Raw genomic sequence first — 24,573 nt, forward strand, 5'->3', positions numbered from 1 at the left:
CAAAGAAAGAAATAGACAGGCTCTGGTGAAGAGGGATGGGGCTGTGACCTTGGCCAAGGTCTCAGAGGGTGACATGGTCAGGGAGGTGGGGGGGGGGTGCAGTTTTCCACTCAAGGGGTCAAGAGTGTTTAAGCAGAAGGAGCAGGAGGGGCAAGATGGGACTTGGGTTAAGCCCATTTGCCATGGCTGCTGTGGGGAGTCCAGAAAGAGTACCAAGGGGAATCCTGCAAGCACCTGGGGAGGGAGGGATGGAGGTGCAGTGAGGATGGGTTCCCTGGTGACCTTTGGGGGAGGTGTGAGGGCAGAGGGAGAGGGGGATCCCAGGAAGATAGTTCATATTGGATATGGCATGTTGGAAATGAGGGCATGCTTCTAGGAGCTTGGGCGAGTATCCTAACCCCTTGGAGACCCTGTTTTGTCACCAGGGTAAGGACTGGATGTGCCTAGTGCCTGGCTTCGAGTGAGTCATGGGTAAATATTAGCCGTTACCATTGAGAGACTGAAAGGAGGCAGTACATACCATTCTCAGCACAGTGCTGGGTTCATGGCTGTCTCTTTAAAGTTTTGCTTTCATTCCCTTATTTTTGAAGAGGTCAGACACAGCACAGAATATAAAAATCAAAGAATACAAAAGAGTATACAGAGAGAGTGAATCTCTCTCTCACTCTCTTCTCCAACCACTAGCAATGATGATTCATGATTGTTCACTGTGCCAGACCAAAGCAGCAGATGGGAGCTGAAATCCGGGTCGTGCACCCCACCCCCACCCCAGGGGCTGTGCTGTCTGGAGAAAGGGGTGCCTTTTTCTGACCTGTCAGAGGTAACTTATGGGCTAGCAGGTTTGAAAGGAGGTGGGTCTTAAAGAAGTCAGGAAAGTGGGAATCTGACAGTGAACTGGTCTTTTTCTCCCTCCAAACATCTCCTCTATCCTCAATATTCTGGAACATTTCTGGTGTCAGAGGGAAAGATGAGAACCCACCAGGTGCTCGCCTTCCTCCTGCTCTTCGTAATTGCCTCCGGGGCTTCTGAGAACTCAAGCACGTCCCGGGGCTGCGGATTGGATCTCCTCCCTCAGTACGTGTCCCTTTGCGACCTGGACACCATCTGGGGCATCGTGGTGGAGGCGGTGGCCGGGGCAGGCGCCCTGATCACGCTGCTCCTGATGCTCATCCTGCTGGTGCGGCTGCCATTTATCAAGGACAAGGAGAAGAAGGACCCCGTGGGCCTCCACTTCCTCTTCCTCCTGGGGACCCTGGGCCTCTTCGGGCTGACGTTCGCCTTCATCATCCGGGAGGACGAGACTATCTGCTCGGTCCGCAGGTTCCTCTGGGGCGTCCTCTTCGCGCTCTGCTTCTCTTGCCTACTGAGCCAGGCGTGGCGTGTGCGGAGGCTGGTGCGCCACGGCAAGAGCCCATCCGGCTGGCAGCTGGTGGGCGTGGCGCTGTGCCTGATGCTCGTGCAGGTCATCATCGCCATCGAGTGGCTGGTGCTGACCGTGCTGCGCGACGCGAAGCCGGCCTGCGCTTACGAGCCCATGGACTTTGTAATGGCCCTCATCTACGACATGGTACTGCTTGTGGCGGCCCTGGGGCTGGCCCTCTTCACGCTGTGCGGCAAGTTCAAGAAGTGGAAGCAGAACGGGGCCTGCATTCTGGTCACGGCCTTCCTCTCTGTGCTCATCTGGGTGGCCTGGATGACCATGTACCTCTTTGGCAATGCGGAGCTGCGGCAGGGAGACGCCTGGGGCGACCCCACCTTGGCCATCACACTGGTGGCCAGCGGCTGGGTCTTCGTCATCTTCCATGCCATCCCTGAAATCCACTGCACCATTCTGCCGGCCCCGCAGGAGAACACGCCCAACTACTTCGACACGTCGCAGCCGAGGATGCGGGAGACGGCGTTTGAGGAGGATGTGCAGCTGCCGCGGACCTACATGGAGAACAAGGCCTTCTCCATGGATGAACACAACGCAGGTAACGTGATCGCCACCCCACCCCCTGGCGCGGGGTGGCCTCTGGGGCCATTTGCCCCAGAAGGACTCCCTTCTTTCTCTCCAGTGGGGATGGGTGATCCGGGCGGGGGTTGGGGGGAGGGTGGGGGTGGGTGGGGGAGGGCAGTGTCCTGGCAGATGGGAGCCCACAAACATTGGCTCCTGTGCTAAATAAAACTGGCCCAGAGATGGGTTTTTATTTAGCATGTTTTCCTATCAATTGCCAACTTATTTAAATATAAAACCCAGGTTTCTCACCTCTTTTGAAAAGTCAGCTCTGGCAATGCTGGGTCGACATTCCCACCTGGCAACGATTGTCTGGAGCTGATGGACGGTGTGTGCAGGAAGGCCCGACCTCTCACGAGTTGTGGCTGCTCCTTTTTTTTGTTTGTTTGTTTTTAATTCCAGTGTAGTTAACATGGCAGTGTTATATTAGTCCCAGGGGCACAATACAGTGATTCAACAGCTCCGAATAATTGCTCAGTGCTCATCAGGACAAGGGTACTCTTAATCCCCTTCAACTATGCTACCCACCCTCCCACCTCTACCCACCTCCCCTCTGGTTTGTTCTCTATAGTTAAGAGTCTGTTTTTGTTTTTCCGTTTGTTTTGTTTCTTACATTCTACATAAGAGTGAAATCATGCAGTATTGCATTGACTTAGCATTCTACTCTCTGGATCCACCCATGTTGTTGCAAATGGCAAGATTTCATTCTTTTTTATGGCTGAGTAATATTCCATTGTATACATACACGTGTTCTTTATACATTCATCTACTGAGGGACACTTGGGCTGCCACTGTGGAAGACAGTATGGAGGTTCCTCAAAAAATTAAAAATAGAATTACCCTATGATCCAGTAATTGCACTCCTGGCTATTTACCGAAAGAATATGAAAACACTAGTTGGAAGGGATATATGCACCCCTATGTTTATGCAATATTATTTACAATACTTAAATTATGCAAGCAGTCCAAGTGGCTGCTCCTTTACATGGGGATCCACTTTGTGTTTACCACACTCCCCACCACTCCCTGTTGCCCCTAACCCAGCCACTGTAACATATTAACATTAATTCTCTGGCTACCTGGAAGTGTTTGAGTTTGTAGTCCAGGTGCTAGACGGATGCAGGGGATATTGGGAGCAACGCTTGTGTCTCCTCCCCACTTTCGTCATCACGAGTGTATGAATTGGGCCCTGGAGTCAGATGTCTGGATTCAAATCCTGCCTTTGTACTTCCTCGATGTGTGGCTTTAAGCAAATTGCTTTACCTCTCTGAACCTGTTTTTCTCATCTGTAAAATACAGACAATGAGAGAATGTACCTCTCGAGTTGTGAAAAGTAACATACTGAGTGTCACATGCTGAGGGTCTCCCCCAGGACCTGGCATGCTGGATGTGTATCTTGTTTGGGTTCCCCTGAAAGCAAAGCCCAAGACTTGGGTACAGCTGTCTTACCCAGGAAGTGTTCCCTGCAAGGGAGAGGGACGGATAACGAGACCAAGAAGGCAGAAATGCCCAAACAAGTAGATCAATATGTTGGTCACTGCTGTGGGCAGCTGGGACTCGGTCCTGCCAGGGATGCATGTAGAACAAGCCTCAGACTTGATCTTTGAAATCTGGAGCCTGTAGCATCTGCCACCAGTTCCTCCATCACTCACCCTCATGTGTGTCCTCGGTCTCCTACTCTCATTGTCACATCTCCCACTACTCTGGCTACATAAGTTCCATTGGCTTCTGAGGCACAAAAGCAGAGATTTAGTGGGCACTAGAGGTGGAGGCTGTCTGGGTACCCAGGACTGTCCACACTGCTGTGGCGGGATTCAGAGGTGGGCCTAGAGGATGTGATGCAGGCACTCAGAGCCCCTATAGATGCTTCAGAAGTATTTCTTAGAGTCATTACTTCAAGTGAGTCGGCTAAGTTCCCAGCACTTGAAATTAAATAAAATTGCCTTTTCTCAGTTACCTGAAGATTTATCAGGGGCTATAATAATAATAGTAATAATGACAGCATTAATAGTAGTAGCAGCAGCAGCAGCAGTAGTAATTATTACCTAGTATAGTCGTTGTTTATTGAGCATTTACTATGTGCCAGGCACTATTCTAAGGCCTTAACCTCTGTTTTCTCTTTAGGCCTCACCTCCACCCACTGAGATAGGTCCCATTACTATCTCCACCTTATAGATGAATTAAGTGGAGACTCTAAGAGGTTCAGTCACTTGCCCAAGGACATACAGCTGGGAGATGGCCCATTCCAGATGGTCACAGTCCCCTTTTCAGTGATGCTCACCAAGGTACCTGGGCAATGTTCACCAGCCAGCTGTATTGCAGAGTCTACTTTTCTGGGTTGAGTGCTAAAGGCAGCCTGCCTGTGCCCTGCAGGCAGGGGGAAGCACATCGAACCATCAGGTCCTCCAAGGCCACCCAGTGCCCTCCTCCCCACCTGGATGTGCCCAGCTTCATCTGTACCCCCGACTCCTGGCCAGACCCTCTGGAGGGAGGCCCCACCTGTGGACAGGGCTGGAAACCCTGGTGTGGTATTTATCAGAGCTGTTTCATTCTTCCTAGAAAGCCTCAGGCCAGCAAGCCCATGTTTGTCAAAGGATTTAGCAGGAGTGTCAGCTCTGGTGGCACTGGTTCACCATGTTACCAGGAAAAGATAGGAGTCAGGATGGGGATAATAACTGGGAGCCCAGAGGGCTCTCCAGGGAATGTGATAAGCAGAGGTCAGGAACCTGGCTAATTCGTGGGGTCCTGGTGGAGCCACCTCTTCCCTGGCTCCTCCTGGAACAGGATCCTCTTTATATGAGACCCATAGACTCCCCTTGGACCTCAAAGGTAATAAGAACTCCTGAAATGGATGTACATTTTTGTACATTCATTGGGGAATTTTTGTCTGTCACTTTGTCAGATTCTCAAAGCTGTCTGCGAACCCCAGATGGTTAAGACTCAGTGTTGTTGAACCTGATGGTCTAGTTTACTTGTAATAAAACAGAGATGCTAGAACTACCCAAGCATTGGGGTCTTCAAAAATAAGAACATTTAACCTTAGTAGGTGTTTACCATGGACCAGGTGCCATTCTGAGCATTTTAGTGGCTAATCTCATTTAATCCCTACAATAACCCACTGAGGTCCATTTTGCAGATAGGACACTGACGCACAGAAAGTCTACACATCTTGCCTAAGAGGCAGAGCCAGGGTTTGAGTCCACACAGGCTGGATCCAGAGGCCACATGCCTGATTAGTCTACCACAGAATTACTCATCTCTCAGGGCACCTGTGTGGCTCAGTTAAGCATCCAACTCTTGAGTTCGGCTCAGGTCATGATCTCACAATCATGAAATCAAGCCCTGCATCAGGCTCTGTGCTGAGCGTGGAGCCTGATTAAGATTCTCTCTCTCTTTCCCTCTGCCTGTCTCCCCCATTCATGCTCGCTCTCTCAAAACAAACAAATCAGTATCTAAAAAAAAAAGAATACTCCTCTCTTCTCGAAGCACTTGAGTGGCCCTTATCTTACTGATGTGCCTGGACAACTTTGTGCCTTGAGGATACAGGGTTTATCAGTCCCCCATTTTATAGAGCAGGAAACTGATGTCCAGGAATATCGGGCAACTTGTTCAAGCTCACACTATAAGAGCAGGGAAGAGGGGGGATGTTGGTTCTCTACTACATGCATCTTTTCTTGTGAAAATGCAGCCAGTACTTCATATGTACGTAAGATCCAGGGACAAAGGTATCTGGGACCCAGGTCGGTACCAATAGTATCAGGCCTGGCACATTGGTGATGAGGGGTCTAGGGGTACGTCACACCCTCCTCTATTTCACGCTCTGACACATTCCCAAGCCAAGTGAGTTGTCTTTCTGTCACCTCTTTCTTTTCCAAAACAAAATAGCTTTATTATTCCTTTTTGATGACAAAAACCAACAATAATCATGTAGAAGTTTCAGCAAGTAAAAATAACAAAAATTGTTCAGAATCCCATTGCCCAAAGGGAGCTGCTGCTGACTGCTCCCATCTTGCCAGACATCTCTCAGTGAACACACACAGTCTGTCTCTCTCCCTCCCTCCCTCCCACTCTCTTTCACACACACACACACACACACACACACACACACACACACACGAGACAATCCCATAGAGCGGTTCTTAACCTAGCTGTACGATAGAATCACTTGGGCAGCTCAAAAAAATTACCAGGGCCTGCTCCCTTGTTCTGATTGGATAAGTCTGTTTGGGCTTAGGTTTTTTGAGCTCTCCAAGTGACTCACAGATGTAGCCACCAATGTATGCAGTGTTCTGCAGTGTGCTTGCTTAAATCAGCATTGTCTCAGGGACAGAGGCCCTTCCAGGCCAGTGACTGCGGAGCATAGTATCCTTTTCATGATGCCGAGCTTCCCATTAGGCACAATCGTTTACTTTTCTCATCCTCTGCTGATGCATATTCATTCCACTTGTTTCTGGCTTTCCGTATAAGTAATGCTGCAGTGAACATTCACCTCTGGGCCCATGATCAATTAACTTAAAAAAAATTCCTAGACATGCATAAAAGAGTCTCTAAATCTTCATATATACAGCCAAATGGCCCCCCAGAAGTTAAACTAATTTACTGTCTTCCCCCTCCCCCGGCTTAATAACTCATGAGAGCCCCATTCCTGTTTCCCCACTTCTTCCCCAACCTTGGATGTTGTCAGACTTAGTTTTAATAGCCCTGTTTTGGATCATCCCAAATGTGTGTCCACCAGAATTCACCTGGGACCAATGGGACCAGGCAGGGTGAGCCCCGGGCAAAGTTCACATAGACTAAATTGGAGTCCTGGCTAGGATTGCCTTTGTTCTAGAAACGCTTGCTTTGCTGGCTGGGGAACATCTGGGTATGCTTCCTTGTCACTGTGAGAACAGCTGTTGTCTTTAGTGCTGACCTCAGCCAGCTTGTATTTTAGGGAACCAGGCCCCACAAAGGGCCTTGCCTAGGAGCTACAGTTAGCCCTGTTTCTTTTGAATTTTAGCCAGCCAGCCTTTTGGGCTCTCTTTCCTTGCAGGTCAAGTCCCAGTGCCCTCAGCTTCTGTATTTCCTTCCCCAAAATGAGACCCTAGGTAGATACCACTTCATCAGCCTCTCGCTTATTAATAAGTATCAACAAGGCATGAGGTATGTGATAAAAGATTAAAATGCACTGAAGGATGTAGCACCTCAGATCACATCTGGGAAAGTGTTAACAAGGCATATTAAATGTTCACCTTTCAAAGGAGCAGTAAAGAAAAGTGTTCTTTCTTTTGGGGGATTTGGGCTCTCAGATCTCATTAGGATGAAGGGCTATTTAAACTCTGACTCTTAGCTTCCTAATGGAAGGCCCTGAAATCAGCTTTTAGGGGAGGGCCAATCTAGCCTCACTTTCAGAGTCTGGGCAAGAGAAAGCCGGCATTCAGCCTGTAAACTTAGATTCCTGTGGGGACACTCTTATGGATGAGCCCTGCTTGTCTTTCACAGCTGACCCAGGTCAGAGTGGGGTGTTAGTTGGGACACTTGACATTGCAAGCAATAAAAAATCTGATTTGAACTGGCTTCAGCAAAAACAAAACAAAATAACAACAACAGCAAAACACTAATGTACTGCGAATCAGGCTTCAGGAATCATTAGATCACAGAGACGTGAGTGATGACTACAGTTGGTCTTTCTCCATGTCTTGGCCCTGTTAGCATGATGACAGCCCCAAACTCTGGGCTTGCACAGAGTCCCAGTGGAAAAGAGGACCATTTCCCAGGATGCTTGAGCAAAAATCCCAGAGTTAACTTTGATTGGAACTTATTGGGCAGGTTGAAGTCACATGCCAACCTCAGGCCAGGGTAGAAGGCAGTCGTAGCCAACACTCAGAATGTGGGAGGGATGTTTACCAGAGGAGAACCACAAATAACTACTACAGAGAGGAGCCCTTGGGCTGAGGCACCCCACAGATGGCCAGTAGAGTCGAGCCTTTGTTTCTTGGAGGAAATGTGTTGGGGCCAGATTCTCCCACCGCAGCTGGCCGGTTCTCTGCATTATCAGGAGAGCAGTGCTGTTTGGTGTTCCCTCTCTTCCAGCAGGTATCGGCTAGGAGTTGAGACTAGTAAGAGTCCTCTGATGCCGCTCCCTGGCTCCCCCTTCTCTACTTCCTGGGTAAGGTACCTCCGTGCTCAGCTCACGCATAATGAGCTGCTTGAAGGCGTGGAGGGAGACGTTAAAGCAAACACTGGCGTATCTATGTCTGGGAACATTTGTTCACCCTACCTCAGTTTCTTCGGTCCAGCTTGGGCTGAGCTGTCACTTAAGTTTAAGTTGCTTCTGGGGCCCCTGCGTGGCTCAGTCAGTTGAGTATCTGACTCTTGGTTTCCGCTCAGGTCGTGATACCAAAGTCGTGGGATCCAGCCCCATGTCAGGCTCTGCGCTGAGCATCGAGCCTGCTTAAGATTCTGTCTCTCTGTCTCTCCCTCTGCCCCTCTCCCTAGCTTGAGTTCTTTCTTTCCCTCTCTCTCTCTTAAAAAGTTGCTTCCAGGTAACTGAATGTGATGGTTAAAAACAGTATTTGGAGCCAGTATGGCGTTAAGAACACAGATTCTCAGGGCGCCTGGGTGGCTTAGTCAGTTAAGCATCCGACTTTTTTTTTTTTAAGTTTATTTATTTTGAGAGATAGAGCAGGGGAGGAGCACAGAGAGAGAGGGAGAGAATTTCAAGCAGGCTCTGTGCTGTCAGTGCAGTGCCCAACATGGGGCTTCATCCCTCAAACCATGAGATCATGACTTGAGCTAAAACCAAGAGCTGGACACTTAACCAACTGAGCTACCCAGGTGCCCCAACCTGGAAATGAGTGTCTGACTCTTGGTTGCTCTGTTTGGGATTCTCTCTCTCTGTCTTCCTCTCTCTGCCCCTCCCCTCTTCACATGTCTCTGTCTCTCTCAAAAATAAGTAAATGAACTTAAACAAACAAAAACCAAAAAAGATTCCCTGCCTGGGTTTGAATGCTCGTGTAGCCTCTTTCCAAAAGTGGGACCTTGGGCTAGTAACTTAATTTCTCTGTGCCCCATGCAAAGTGGACATAATGAAAGCACCTATCATGCTATGAAAATTAAATGAGTTAATATATAAAGTACTTTACACAGTGCCTGGCTCCCAGCTGGCAGTCTATGACGGTTCACTATGTTGCTAAGGTGATTTTGGTCCCTGCCTCAAGTAATTTGTAAAAACCCCAAGTTCTCGCGCTACTTTTCAGGCAGACAAGTGACTCCCTTCAGGGCAGACTCTGAAGTGAGGCTTTTCTTAGCAAAGCAAGATTAGTGCCTTCAAGGAGAATGAAAATTATGACAATGCCATGTTGCTGCTGAGATGGACTTTTGTTTTTATAGTGCCTCTACCTTCTTCATTAGTTTTTAATAGATTGTTTTTCAGAGCAGTTGTAGTTTCACAGAAAAATTGAGCAGGAACTACAGGGAGTTCCCGCATGCCCCTATTATCAATAGCCTGCATTAGTGGTACATTTGTTGCAGTTGATAAATCAATATTGATACATTACTATTAACTGAAGTCCACCATTTACATTTTAGAGCTCACTCTTTTGTTTGTGCAGTTCTATAGATTTGGACAAACGGGTAATCTCATCTATGTACCATTATAGTGTCAGATAGAATTGTTTCCCGGCCCTAAAAATGCCTTGTGCTCCACCTGTTCCTCACTGCACACCGCATCCCCCCCCAACCCCTGACGCCCCTGGCAATCATTAGTCTTCCCACTGTCTCTATAGTTTTGCGTTTAGCAGAATATCTGAGTTGGAATCACAACAGTATGCAGCTTTTACTGACTGGCTTCTTCAACTTAGCCTTATGCATTTGTCCCTTCCATGTTTCTTTGTGTAACTGGGGCTTTCTTTACAAAAAAAGGAAAATTAGATCTCTATAAGCAGAAAGCAAATAGAAACACCATTTACCCACCTTTCTTAGGTTAAAAAGTGCTGACATATTCTGCCCTCTGTGCTACCACACTCCCTTTTTTCCTGATTAGAAATACCCCACCCTGGTCCTTGGGAGTCCCTCTGTTCTCTCCCCCGTCACTTTCCCATGAAGATGACCTCTACTGTGTACTCAGTGTCCACATTCTTAGGGTTGTCTGCCTGCATGTATCTAGAAACAGTGAACAGGGTTGAACGGTGTGGTATTGAACTTGACATGAATGACGTTTTGTGGGGAGAGAGAAAACCCTTGAGGGATGCAGAGGTGCTTCCTTATCGCCCATGGGCTGCAGAGGCTGGGGGTGGGGGTGGGGGGGCTCTGGTAGAGGCTCAAAACCCTGCCCCCCACCCCAGCAGCCTGGCCCTGGATTCTACAAACTTCCCAACCCCACTGAGATGGGTCATGCTCCAAGAGAGCCAGAGAACAAAGCCCCTTTGTGACTTTTGTTTTGAATCTGGCTTGTGACAATGGGGAGGAGTAGGGAGGGGGGTGGGGGATGTGTGCTGGGAGCACGGTGTTGATGCAGGGGAAGAAAACAAAATTGTGGGGTTGTTTTTTTTTTCCTTTTTTTTTTCTTTTCTTCTTTTTTTTTTTTTTTTTTGGTGTTGTGTTGCGGCTTCCCGCCTCCCCTCAGCTCTCCGAACAGCGGGATTTCGCAATGGCAGCTTGGGAAACAGACCCAGCGCTCCGTTTAGAAGCAATGTGTATCAGCCGACTGAGATGGCCGTTGTGCTCAATGGAGGGACCGTAAGTATCAAGAGGTGATGTTTTGGCCAGAAGCCTAAAGAGCAGTCAGTGTTGGGGGACAGTTTCACCGGGACACACCGCTCTGTGGGGGCTGCTTACGGGCCCTGCAAAAACACTGGCTCAAGTTGACGCCCCTTGCGGCTAGAATGCATGCAATGCTTCCATTGTTCTTTCCCTCTCTATCCCCTTTCTCCACGCACGGAAGACCCACCTATACTTAGTTAACTTAGTCTGTGGATTCATTTGAAAACATCCCTGTTTCTTGGGGCTCTTGTACCCAATGAATTATCTGGCTTTCATTATGCACAAGGTACCTCTCCCTCCCTGGGAGGTGACTTTTAGGAAAAGCCCAGAGTTGTGAAACCCTGACAGATTTTGCTGACATCCAACCTAGTGTAACCAACCCCCCCCCCCCCCTCTGCCGCCTGCTGCAGGCCCCTGTCTCTGCCCCAGCTGGGCACCGGATTCCCCCACCTCTACTCCTTAAAAGATGTCTTCAGAAATTGGAGTGATTATCATTTCTATCCTGTGAGCACAAAAATAGGTTTTACTATCTGATGCCAAACAGACCTTCAGCAGAATTGTCATTGTTTACATCTTGCCTCCGTAGAATTACATCATTTTGTTTCTCCAGCAATCCAAAGACACACTGTCATTCCCACATTTAATTTCCAAACATAGCTACATGCTTCTTTCAGAAACAATGCATACCAGTTTACACATGTAAATTGGACTTCCATTCTTTATATCATGTGCCAATTCCATAACTCAAACTGAGCTTTTTTTTTTTTTCCTTTTTTTTTTTTTTAAACGTAAGTCAGGGATGGTCTTTGATCTCTGGAGGGAATTCGGGTTTTCCTGGCCTTTTGAATGGTATGCGAAGCATTGGTTTGCACTGGTTTGGAACAGGCTCAAAGACAAATAGACTCACAGATTTGCTTTCTGAAAACCCCTTGCCATCCACTGGGCTGTTTTATTATTGGGTGCCAAGAAAAGCCTGACTCAAAAGCATTTGGCCTGTGTGTTTTAATAAATATGGTTAGAAAATGGCCCCATCAGTCACTCTTAAGCCCTCCTGGTCTCTTCAAGACCAGTGTCTATAAATACACCCCGGACTTAGAAAGTGAAGGGGGTTTCTGGGTAAGGAAACATCCATTAGGGGTGCGTGATTATAGAAAAAAGGACATGACTTCCCAAGAACAGCGCAATATAACACACAGTGCTTGCTGCTTTTCTTGGGAATTACTCAGCCCATTAGGAGAAAGCAAGGGGACTTCTCTTTGGCACATTGTTAACACATTGGTTTTTGATGTTGACTTTGCAAAGCACAGAGTTCTTAGCTGTGTTATCCTTGTTTCCAGATCCCAACTGCTCCGCCAAGTTACACTGGAAGACACCTCTGGTGAAAGACTTAAGTTCCAGAGAATAAGAATCTCTCTTACCGATTTTATTCCCTGGCTGTGTCTTTCTTGAGGGAGAAATCAGTAACAGTAGCCAAACAAGGCTGCCTCACAGCCAGGAGATCTAGAAATCCTGCACAAGGGGATTTCGTGTAAATGTGAACACTGCTGAACTGAAAAGCTAACACTGACTGCCCTCTCGCCCCCTGCCACACACACACACAAACACGTAATACCAAACCAACCTCAATCCCTGCAAACTAAAGCAAAGCTAATTGCAAATAGTATTAGGCTCACTCGAAAATGTGGCTGGGCAGACTGTTTCATCCTCTGGGGGTAGAACAGAACCAGATTCACAGCCAGTGGGCCAGGCTGGTGTGGGTTGGTTGTGGAGGTCCCCCACACCATTGCCCTCCCCAGCGAGTAGACCCCAGGTGGCCTCTTGGAGATGACTGTTGCGTTGAGAGGACTAATGGGGACTGTTCCATCAGCTTGCCTGTTTGCACGTTTCAGGGGGTCAGGAGCAGTTAAGGAGTTGTGGGTGTGATTCCAAGGTGAGTCCCAACCGAATCACGGGGTGAGCTTTCCAACCAGTGGTGGTGGAGGGATCCTGGCATGTGCCAATACAGAGAAGGCTATCTGGGAATTGAAGTGACCATCACATTTAGAAAGTGGTGACCCACCACCGTGCCCTCTGTGGGCCTCCTGCTCCAGGTTAACGGCCGGAAAACAAGCCCGCCTCCCTGCTTGGTGGAGTCACAGCAGTATTCCGGCTTGGGGCAGCAGTTTCTTTTCCCCCCTCCGCCCGAGCCCTTTCCCAGGCTTTTATTCCCATGTTCATTTCAAAAACTTAGATGGACCATCAGCTTCCAGCCCCCTGGGCTGGCAGGCCAGAAGGCAGGTGCCACAGCAGATTTTCTGTGATGATGTCGCGTAGCAGGGCCTCCTCGGGGAGAGAGGACACGCTGCTGCCTAGCACGCAGCGAGTTCTCCGATCTCAAACGTTGATGGAGTGCAAGTTCCAGGGTGGGGTGGAGCACTTGAGGGGCTCTTGCTGTCTTGGAGGGTATGTGGGGCATTTTTGACTTGTTTTTCTGTAAGTTCCATGAAAATGATTCTCTTCAAAGCCCATTGTTTCTGTCATAGTTTCCATCCGTCCTAAGCAAGTCATTCCTTTGTTATTTGGCATTTCGAACATCTCGGCCATTAAAAAGCCCCATGTTCTCTGCACTGTTTGGCCAGCATAATCACTAGCAGTGATTCGAAGCAAAGAATTTTAACCTGATGGCATGAAATGTATAAGTGAGGGTGAGCCCTTTGGCATCTACGCTAATGACTCTGTTGCTTTTTCTATAAAACAACCCATAAGCCTTTAACCTTTATAAAGAAAATGAAAAAGGTTAGTGTTTGGTGGGGGGGGGGGGGGAACTGACCTCTTCATAAGCCAATATGTCTGAGCTGTTTTAATAAACCTGATTTTTCTCAAGGCCCTAGTCTCTGCTGTGTCCCGTCCTCGTCACAGTCCCCCTCCCCCCCTGCAACCTTGCAGAGCAGCGGGGTAAACAAGGCCAATTTGGCAGTCCCTATGCGGTCAACTTCGAGTTTTCCTTCCAGCCAGCGTACTTCCTTGAGTTGCCATGCATGGGGAAGAAAAAGCATGGCAGCAGAATGCCACCTGTACCTGACCTTTGGGAAACAGCCCCACCCCGGCCCACAGCATGTGCTTGCTTCTAGAGAATCAGATTCCAGTCCTCTCTCAGAGGAGCATCATTGGTGGACTGGAAACCTGGAGTACTGGGGAGGGGAGGGAGGGAAAGAAACTAGGACCTGGGGTGGGGATGGGGGCGGTTGCATGCAGTCCCAGGATTCTGAGAATACAGAAATCTCCAAACACCTCGGTCCAGTCCAGTGAAAAACGACAGCATTACACATTCTCGTGCCAGGAAATGGTTGCTTACCCCCGCTCTCTGGAGTCCTTTGGAGCTCTCTGATCCCATCAGTGATTCCGTCTGCAAGAGCCCCCCCTCCCTTGCAGAAGGGAGCAATTCACCTGAGCGTTTCCCCTCTCAGTTCTTGGTCCGGGCATAGAAGGTGAGCATGGTATAAATGGCTATAAAGGGAAAGTAATGTTTCACCAACATAAAAATGGAACCAGCTTCGAGCCACAGGAAACCTCACTTGATGAGACCTTTCTCCCCCCCTTTCTTTTTAAATCTATGATATGTTATCGTGCTTCTGGGTTTTGTCTTATTTTGGCTTTAAGGTTGAGAGTGGGCTGGATGCCCTCTCAATGGGGCGGGGGGGGAGTGAGGGCAGAGAGCAGAGAATGGGTATTTTTCTAATGACTCCACCTGAAGGGTACAAAGAGACCTCTTCGCCAAGAGACTGTGGCCACTAGCTGCCCCCACGGAGCAAAGTTTAAATACGAAATCAAATAGCACCTCTGTTTAAGATCTATTTATGTAAACAACACTTGTTGAGGGAACATAACCTGGAAGGACAGCATCTGTGATCAAAATACCTAATTGTAAGCACAAATCTTTCTGTGTCCGGTTATTAAAATCACTTTGGGACTATAATAGCCACTCTCGTCCCCCCTTTTAATAGAAAATGGTCATTCTATCCTGGATTTCTCCACTGGATATGGAGGGTGGGGAGTGAGGGAATCAGCTCAGAGAACTGACAAAGTGGGAAGTTCTGGGGATCCAGTGCTTTGAGTACAGATTGTGTCAGGGCCCACTGAACAAGTGTAAACTCGGGGTGATCTAGGTTGGCCAATGCTGAGTTAAACCCCAAACTGAAAGGGAGCGTTGTGGCTTTTATAATCCAATGATGCAATGATTATACCAGCTTACAGGAGTTCTCAGCAGGTGCTTTTTATTAATTGATAAAGAGCTAAGGCTCATTTTTGATAGATAATATATATTTATTAAATGTATTAATGTGTGTTTTATAATGTACCTTTATCCTCCCCTGGCTGACTGTTGCATACTTATTAAAAAAAATCGTTAAAGAAATTTCAAGACAATCAATGTGTACCATAAATGACTGTATATAAATATTACAAATTTAAAGGTTGTAAAGCATGGGCAGATAGGTTTTATTTTCAAAATGCTGTTCTTAACACAAAAATAAAGGCATTACTATTTACTTAAAGATGTGTGGTAGCTTGTCAAAACACTCGGTAGAACTACTAGGCTTTCTTTCGGATCTGCCTGGAGGCTAACTCTGTGGCATTGTGAATGGGGGAATCCTGGATAACAGCAAGCCCCAGAACAAATGAGGGTAATAAGTTAGCTTACCCATCAAATGAGGAACTTTTCTATAATATCCTGGGGACTTGACAACAAACCTCCTTTGTTACTGTTGTTTGGGTTTAAGTGTCTCACCTTGTTGGATCTACAGTCAGAGTTAAGAGTCAGTCTCCTTTGGAAATGATCGCAGGCAGTATGTCTTTTTTATGAAATGAGTAACTTAAAACCAGATCAACTTAAAACCCACTGCAGAGGTTTGGGACTTAAATTTAAATAGTGATTTTTGCAAAGGCAGCCCAGAGTGGGAAACTGGTAACTAAAGCATGTCAACATCTCTTGGAAGCCAGAGTTTGTTGTACATTTTAGTGGTGGCTGGTGCAGAAGAATACACCTGAAACACTGAAGAAATAATATGGATACAAGAATAAAATTTGGAGATACTGCAGAAAGTTAAGATCAGTACTGTCTTAGGATAAACGATACGCACTAAAACATGTGTGCCACAAATGCTATCTTCTGCAGAAAAGATTCTGTATTCACATGTACCAAATGTAGTCATTAAGAAAGTTAACAGAGAGGAAGCATAATGCGTACATTTTCCTCACAGAGGGTCACTGAAGCTCCGAAGGGAAAAGATCCCACCAGTGGCTAAATAAGGTGGTGGAGTCTTAGCTCAGGCCTCCTCCTCTGTCTCCATTTTGCATTTCACTGCAAAGAAATGAAAGAGAAAGTCAGGATCGATTTGCATATCTAGACAGACTTGTCATTTTGAAAACAGCAAATTTTGATGTGTAGAGTCAATGACACCAAAGCCCAATGAGCACCTGCTATGGTTCTGGCGCCACGGGAAGGACGCAGGGCCATTGTGCTCCACGGACAGAACCTGAAGTTTCAAAACCATGCAATGTTGATAGCCATTCTTTCTTCCCCCAGTTTTAATGAAAAAGAATTGACATGCACTACTGTATCAGTTGAAGGCATACAGCACGATGGTTTGATTTACGTAGATTGTGAAATGGTTACCACAATAGGTTCAGCTAACATTGATCTTCTATAGGTACAATAAAAAGAAAAGCAGAAAAAAAACCTCTTGTGATAGAATTCTTGGGATCTACTCAATGACACAGCAGTGTTAGCTATAGTCATCATGTGTGCGTTACATCCCTAGTTCTGATTTATCCTGTAACTGGAGGTTTGTATTGTCCCTGGTAACCACAAGTCTGATCTCTTTTCCTGTGAGTTTGGTTTGTTTTTTGTTTGTTTGGTTGTTTGGTTGGGCTTTTTTAGATTCCACATATAAATGAGATCATACAGTATTTGTCGTTCTCTACCTGACTTACTTCACTTAGTGTAATACCTTCAAAGTCCATCACAGCCATTCTTAATTTAGTTCAGCAGAAGGTCAAAAGGGTGCTTTGCAGGTCAGGGGAACTGAAGAAAGGAAGTTTTACTGAAGATGATGACAGATTCCAGGCTCTTGACTCAGCCCAATCTGTCACCACTCACCTTGCTCCCCCCACTCGCCCAAAATTAAAAACTCAGGGTTACACTGGGGTGAATACAAGGTCAGAAAAGAATCTTTTCACGGTCTGGAAAAGAATGTGATATGGGGGATTTCCTGCATTGGCCAAACAGGAAAGTTCACAGAACACAGGATGGCACTACTTGTCCCAGTAGGTACAAGCCCCTCCCCTGGAAAAATAGGGAAACTCAGTCCCCTGGGGGTTGGGGGTGGGGGTGGGGAAGGAGATGGAATCCTTTCAGAAAGACCCTCTCATTTTTAATAAGTCTTTGCTTCTAAATGTCCAAGTGCTTGTCCTGGACATTAGTGCCTGAAGGTTCTTCTGAACAAGGTCGTGGGCTCTGGTTACACGTGGAGAGCAGTGTCCTAGCAGAAAGGGTATTGGGGCTTGTTACCACGTAAGGCGGATGTTTTGATCCAGCCAGGCCCACGCATGGAGTGAGGTGTGGACACCATCACGTGCAACACAGTTACTTCCTGTTGGAAGTGGGGCGAACGCTTTCATCAGCCCAGGCTAGCCCAGCAGTCTTCAAACTGGAGCTACACAAAGGCTTTCTAAGGGTACTTGGTCATGGTTTATTCAAAGAAAGTCAACCTCTAAATCTGCAGCTTCCCACCGTGGACTTGCAGTTGTGGGATGTATACCAACCCCCTCTCCTACCTCTCCCCGTCCTGGCATTGCCTAGTGTGTACAAAATCCCCAGGTGTCAAACAAGGAGGCAATTTGTCCAACGGAGTCTCCTTTCTATGCTTAATAACTACCAAGAATTATAATGTATTTATTTGGCTTTGTGAACTATTAATGATCGTATTAATAACTCGAACCAGAAAAAGTATTTTTAATACTTGGAACCTGTGGTCACTGGAAAATTCAAAGAAATGTTTTCAATGTGTACATCTTTTTTGTTCTATATATATGGAAGATCTACGGGTAACCACCATGAACACCCCATGTGCATCTAGACCCTACTGATGACAATGATCCTGCATAGCCAAGGATGCTCTACACCCCTGAAGGTGCTCTCCCAGTATCCTGCTGATCCATGATGTGATCCGGATGTGAATGTTTAGCAACTGAGTGGGGATGGCAGAGTCCTGACTTGTAGTATTTGCTGATTTCCATAGTTGATTTTAAGCTACCAGCCTGACCAGGCACAGTACATGGCTGATCTAAGTCTCTACAAGTAGGTATACAGGGAAACCTCAGGAGCAAGATGGTACTCTAGGTGTGATTGGGGGGGACTAGCAACGTTTGCAACACTGGCAACCTGTTAGAAATACAAGCCGACAGCTCAACCCCAGACCTATAGAATCAGAAACAGTGGAGCCCAGCAATCTAGGTTTTTAACAAGCTCCCAGGTGATGCTGATGGATACAAGTTAAAGTTTGAACCACTGTTGGTGGTTCTCTACCCTGACTATGTCTAAGAATCATTCCCGGGCCCCTTCAGAAGCCTGTGAGTGCCTGGGTCTCACCCCAGACATTCTGATGTAGTTGGTCTGAGGCACCAGTATTTATTCAAAGTTCCCATATGTTGCTACTGTTCGCCAGGGTTGAGAAACCCAAACTGCGGTTGGAATGCCTTTAAAAAAACATGACCATAAAGATCCTGACAGCAGTTTAGAAGAATCAAGAATTCCCCTCTTTGTCTCAAAATTTAAGCAGGTTAAATGACTTCTCTAGCCTATAACTGACAGATGCTAGAGGCTACTAATAGCCACACAGAGAAGGAAGGATTGGCTTCTGTGAAGAATTCCCAGCCCTTGGATTTTCTGTAGTTTCTCAGACCTGCCTGAAGTTAGAATTCATCTGCTCACTTTTGTCCCAGTATCTTTTTTTTTAAGTTTATTTATTTATTTTGAGAGAGAGAGAGAGAGGCAAAGGGAGAGAGAGAGAACCCCAAGCAGGGTCTGCACTGTAAACACAGAGCCTGATGTGGGCCTCGAACTCACAAACCGTGAGTTTAATCAAGAGTTGGATACTTAACCAACTGGGACACCCAGGTGCCCCAGCAGTATCTTTTCTTCTTTTTCAAGTTTTTTTTTTAGAAAGAAAATGAGCAGGAGAGGGGCAGAGAGGGAAAGAGACAGGGGATTCGAAGCAGGCTCTGTGCTGATAGCAGCAAGCCTGACGCAGGGCTTGAACGCAAGAACTGGGAGATCATGACCTGGGCCGAAGGCAGACACTCAACCAAATGAGCCACCCAGCTGCCCCTACTTTTGTCCCAGTATCTTAATGAATTCCTGTCCATGCCTTGACAACCTCTCTTAGCCAGCCCACACTTTGACTTCGCCTGGGAAAAAGCCATGTTAGCTCTTTCAGATTATTACACAAAAATCTTCAGAGTAGAGAGCAGAAAGGGATGCTAGGACCACTCCTCCAAACTGAAGAATCAAAAAAATACTTTCTAGAGTTGATGGACTGGAAACAAAGGTGGACATGGAGCCTCATGATGGAACCATCTGGGGAGCTTTGAATATTGTCAATGCCCAGCCCTGCCCTAGCCAATCAGGTCAGAGTCTCTGGAGGTGGGGACTGTCCATTAGTGCAACCACATCAGAAAAGTGGCATTATCAAGTAAAACTGAGTATGCACGTTCCCTGCAATGCAGGGATTCTGCTCCTAGATCCACTGCCTGGAGAAACCCTTGCACACATGTTCTGAGTGACTGAATAAAGATGTTCATGATAGCAGAAAGCTGCAAACAACCCAAATGTCCATCAACAGCTGACTGGATAAATAAACAGTGGTCTCCGTGAATGGTGAGTGTACGGCAATGAACATGAATAAACCACGGCTACACCTGTCGGCTTGGAATAGCTTATCGATGTTGAAGGAAGGGTATAAGGCACAGTGTGATACATGTAGTGTGATTCTATTTACAGCAAATCTAAATGCTGAGGAGTGCCTATAAAGATCAGAAGAACTCTAAAGAAAGGCAAGGGAAAACTGAGAACAAACTGAGGGTTGATGGGGGGTGGGAGGGAGGGGAGGGTGGGTGATGGGTATTGAGGAGGGCACCTTTTGGGATGAGCACTGGGTGTTGTATGGAAACCAATTTGACAATAAATTTCATATATTAAAAAAAAAAAAAGCAAGAGAAGTTAAAAAAAAAAAAGAAGAAAGGCAAGGGAACAATGAGCATAAAAGTTAGGGTGAGCGGCTTCACTGGGTTGGGGAGGAGCTTTAAAGGTGTTGACAGTATTCTATTTTCTTAACTGGGATGGTACTTACATGAGTGTCTGCTTCATAGGTATATATGTACTCTAAAGTCACTATTGTTTGTATACCCCCCATTGTATTGTATGTATACCCAAAAACAAGTAAAAAGAAATAAAGATGGTAGTATATTACTTGAAATTACAAAGTCAACTTGTAAAGGAACAGAAAAGAACAACTTAACTGTTTGGGGAGGGTACAGATGGGGTGTAAGTGAGCTAACCCCCATCTGTCGTAGCAGAAAATCAGTAGATAATGTCAAAAACCATATCTATCATATCTAAAATCATAACCGTCCAGAGAAACAGCCCAGAGTTCAAAGTTATTGCCATAGCAGAGGGTGCCACAAAGATGATGCTCATTCTGTCCTTCTGTTCATCCTGTACAGCAGTCCCCCTGCCGTGTCCTTGGGGAACACGTTCCAAGAGCTCCAGTGGATGCCCAAAGCCACGGATAAGGTGGGGGGGACTACTGTATATCTTTTTAACCGTGGGAACAATGTACAAGGATTACTTTGCTAAAAATTAAGAAACAGATTGAAGTCTCCCCCCTAGTGGTTTTCCTCCTCGTCTTGGCAGGACAGAGCCTTGCACAGGTGGGACCACAGGTAGGTAAAAGGATGGAGGTAGGGAGGAGCCCCAGGGGAAAAGCAGGTAGTGATGACTAAATAAAGGAACCTGGCTTCCATTTTAGTTTTAGAGACATCATCATGGTTGGCCTCCAACACCAATGGACAGATGCCTCCACACCCCTGCACCGTCCTTGTCCCCCTTAGCAGGCTGGTGTGCAGCCAGCTCCGGAAGGGCTAGAGAGTGGAAAATCCCAGAGAGATGCGCCAGCCCTTCAGCTTCAATTAAAGGCAGTGTGACAAGAAAGGCCCTGCATACTAATGAGAGTTGCTTATGGTTTCCTCCTCTTGGTCACCATCCTTCTTTCTTGTTCCATTTAGTGACAAGGCTGAGAACTCCAGACAGTTGGGAGAAGCTGCCCAAGGCTCGAGACGTAGGAAATTCGGGACCACGGGGTAGTTGGGATGTGGCTTCAGCATAAAGGATCATCTGGGGCAGATACCCGGGCTACTCCAGACCTTTAGAATCAGATCTCCAAGAGCCAGGCCTGGGAATCAGCATCCTCCATCTCTGTGCCTTGAGTGATCCTTTTGATGTGACAAGTTTGGGAAAGAGTACTGCATCACTCAGCCAGCACGCGGTGCCTGTCTCCTGGGGGCCCAGGTGTGAGACGGTGCTGGGAGGAGCAAACAAGACAAGGCCTGCAGAGTGCTGAGCACTGAGTCTGATCTAGAGTTAGGCACCCAGTGAGTACTACCTGTTATTATTTTCAGGGCATGCTCTTTGATCTCAAGGAGCTCACGGTCAAGAGGGGGAAACAGAAAAATAAACAGGAGCTTGTAAGAACCAAGAGATGTGCACACACTGCAGAGAGAAGTTGCTTCAATGATATGTTCATCCATCATACAGTTATGGACTCAAAACAGTACTGCATGTTGAGTTACAAAGAGGAGGCTGGTTCACAATCTCAAGTCACCAATATACTTAAGAAATCTTAAAGTTTAATTTGTTATCCAATGAGCACCCAGTTTCTAGGATTCCAGGTAAATAATAAAAGCAAACACTTCTGTGGCACAGACTGGGCCCTTCACACACAGGAAGCGATGGGGAGGTGAATGTTGTGATTTTGCCCAGTCTGACAGGCAAGGAGATAGGGGTGCACACAGGTTATAGCTTGTCCGTGGTCACACCATGGCTGTCTGGCTCCTACATTCATGCTCTTAACCCCTGTAGGGTCATGGTCTCTCGTGGGAGATGAAGATTTCTGTACTCAAAGATACCAGAACGAAGTATGCAGACAATGGTGTTCACTACCACATCATTTACCACAAAAACGGTTTGGGAACAATCTAAAGGCCCAACAATCGGGGAATGATTCAGTATCTGATTTCTTTTTAAGTTTTATTTATTTATTTTTAGAGACAGAGAGAGCAGGGGAGGGGCAGAGAGAGAGAGGGAGAGAGAGAGAATCCTAAGCAGGCTCCCTACTGTCAGTGCAGATGCAAGGCTCGATCGTACCATGAGATCATGACCTGAGCTGAAATCAAGAGGTGTGTGCTCTGGGAATGCAAGCTGGTGCAGCCACTCTGGAAAACAGTATGGAGGTCCTCAAAAAACTAAAAATAGAACTACCCTACAACCCAGCAATTGCACTAGTAGGCATTTATCCATGGGATACAGGTGTGCTGTTTCCAAGGGACACATGCACCCCCATGTTTATAGCAGCACTATCAACAATAGCCAAAGTATGGAAAGAGCCCAAATGTCCACTGATGGATGAATGGATAAAGAAGATGTGGTATATATATACAACAGAGTATTACTCGGCAATCAAAAAGAATGAAATCTTGCCATTTGCAACTACGTGGATGGAACTGGAGGGAATTATGCTAAGTGAAATTAGTCAGAGAAAGACAAAAATCATATGATTTCACTCATATGAGGACTTTACGAGACAAAACAGATGAACATAAGGGAAGGGAAACAAAAATAATATAAAAACAGGGAGGGGGACAAAACAGAAGAGACTCATAAATATGGAGAACAAACTGAGGGTTATGGGAGGGGGTGTGGGCTAAGTGGGTAAGGGTCACTAAGGAATCTACTCCTGAAATCACTGTTGCACTATATGCTAACTAATTTGGATGTAAATTTTAAAAAATAAAAAAAATTAAAAATAAATAAAAAATAAAAAACTGAGCCACCCAGGCTCCCTGGTATCTGATAATTTATAAACTTGGTAAAACATACAAAACCATTAAAAATGTGATGCTTTTGCAATGTTTGAAGGAACAGGTAGAAACCTCAAGGGGAAAATACAGTGGGGCACATTTGCTATAAATTTTGATGAGGCAAATTTGAAATTGCTCAATACCAAAAGCTAACAATGTCTCCAAGGGGAACACTAAAGCTCTGTCTGTTGGTGCTGGAAGTCGACCACGATGATGTTTGTAAAGGTAAGGTGGAAACCAGGTTCTTTCATTCACCATCTCTGCCCCTTTTTTCCCTCCTATCTTTCTGTAAAAAAGTATTTTGGAAGAACAAATGACTCTTGTTTTACATCTATTCCTGATTGAGGCCTTCCACAGTACGTCCTTAAATGTGACTGCCTTTTACAAAATCCAATCATGTCCATTACCGCAACTAAGTTATGGCCCAGCATCTTGACTATGTTTAAAAACAAAAAAACAACTACACGTAAAATGATTAAGAGGAAATGGGTGAATTTTTGTTTTCCCAAATGTCTACAATACACATGTATTGCTATCCAATTGGGAAAAACTTTCTTTCTAGAAGAATTATAAGAAAATATACCAGACAGGGGCGCCCGGGTGGCTCAGTCAGTTAGGCTTCTGACTTCAGCTCAGGTCATGATTTCATGGTTTGTGAGTTCGAGCCTTGCGTCGGGCTCTGTGCTAACAGCTCAGAGCCTGGAGCCTGCTTTGGATTCTGTGTCTCCCTCTCTGTTTGCCCCTATCCTGCTCGCACTCTGTCTCTCTCTCTCTCTCAAAAATAAATAAACATTGAAAAAAAAAAAGAGACAGAAGAATAAGAAGGACTATCAAGAGAATGAATGCCTATATAATATTAGTGCAATCAGAGCTAAAAGATTGGGAAAGGTAGGAAGGAAAAAATTGGGGTCAAATGGCCAACAGGAAGTTAGCTGCAGGAGTCCGGGAGTTGCAACCCTCCCCAGTATGGCTAGACCCGGCACTGGGAGACCCTGAGAGATCCACCTGAAGGTGAAGTTGCCCTCATAGAGGTGACCATTCCAAAAATATTAATGAAATGGGCACTAGGAAGTTTCTGACTGGAGAAATGCTAGAAAAATAATGCTTCCCCTTCAGTTTGCTTGAATGTAGAAGAGTAGACTTTGAAGTCAAGCAGACCCAGTCTTCAAATCCTGGCTCTGCCATTTAAGAGCTGGGTGACCTCCACCTCCAGCCTAATTTGCTCAATTGAACTGAAAGTATAATCATCTCAACCTCACAAAGTCCTTATTAATGTACGGGCACCTGGCCGGCTCAGTCAGTGTGACTCTTGATCTCAGGGTTATGAGTTCAAGCCCCACATTGGGTATAGAGATTACTTAAAAATAAAATATTTTTTAAAAATTAAAAAAATAAAGGATATAATGTATTTAAAGTGCCGGGTGCAAGGATTGACACGTATGTAGTGGGTACTCAACTAATGTGACATCTTTTCCCCTACGTGGACTGTAGAAATATAAGCTAAAATGCTGCTAGAGAGTTCACTTAGCATTTAAAAAAATTCATAAGGGGCTCCTGGGTGGCTCAGTCAGTTGAGTGTCCAACTTCGGCTCAGGTCATGATCTCACAGTTTGTGAGTTCGAGCCCCTCGTCGGGCTCTGTGCTGACAGCTCAGAGCCTGGAGC

The 24,573-nt window shown here is 46.3% G+C and overlaps 2 protein-coding genes across 6 annotated transcripts in view; one reads left to right on the top strand and one right to left on the bottom strand.

Moving 5' to 3' along the window:
- Window positions 1–24,573, top strand: part of GPRC5B (G protein-coupled receptor class C group 5 member B) — a 51,854-nt gene that overhangs the window by 7,361 nt on the left and 19,920 nt on the right. Inside the window, exons 2-4 of one of the 2 annotated variants that reach the window (XM_086692940.1) lie at window positions 960–1,973; window positions 10,602–10,714; window positions 12,076–15,270. In XM_086692940.1, the coding sequence (XP_086549066.1) occupies window positions 968–1,973; window positions 10,602–10,714; window positions 12,076–12,120 (1,164 nt within the window). In that variant the 5' untranslated portion in view covers window positions 960–967 and the 3' untranslated portion in view covers window positions 12,121–15,270. Of the gene's footprint in view, window positions 1–959; window positions 1,974–10,601; window positions 10,715–12,075; window positions 15,271–24,573 lie in introns of those variants that run through there. The other variant, XM_086692941.1, reaches the window with a different exon arrangement.
- IQCK (IQ motif containing K) overlaps window positions 15,883–24,573 on the bottom strand; it is a 122,659-nt gene continuing 113,968 nt past the window's right edge. For all 4 annotated transcript variants that reach the window (XM_086692946.1, XM_086692944.1, XM_086692945.1 and 1 more), the window contains one exon: window positions 15,883–16,076. In XM_086692946.1, the coding sequence (XP_086549072.1) occupies window positions 16,074–16,076 (3 nt within the window). In that variant the 3' untranslated portion in view covers window positions 15,883–16,073. The remainder of the gene's footprint in view (window positions 16,077–24,573) is intronic.

Source organism: Puma concolor, chromosome E3 (assembly GCF_028749965.1).
Source record: "Puma concolor isolate L17-30 chromosome E3, mPumCon1.1.hap2, whole genome shotgun sequence".
In the NCBI taxonomy this organism is placed as follows: domain Eukaryota; kingdom Metazoa; phylum Chordata; class Mammalia; order Carnivora; family Felidae; genus Puma; species Puma concolor.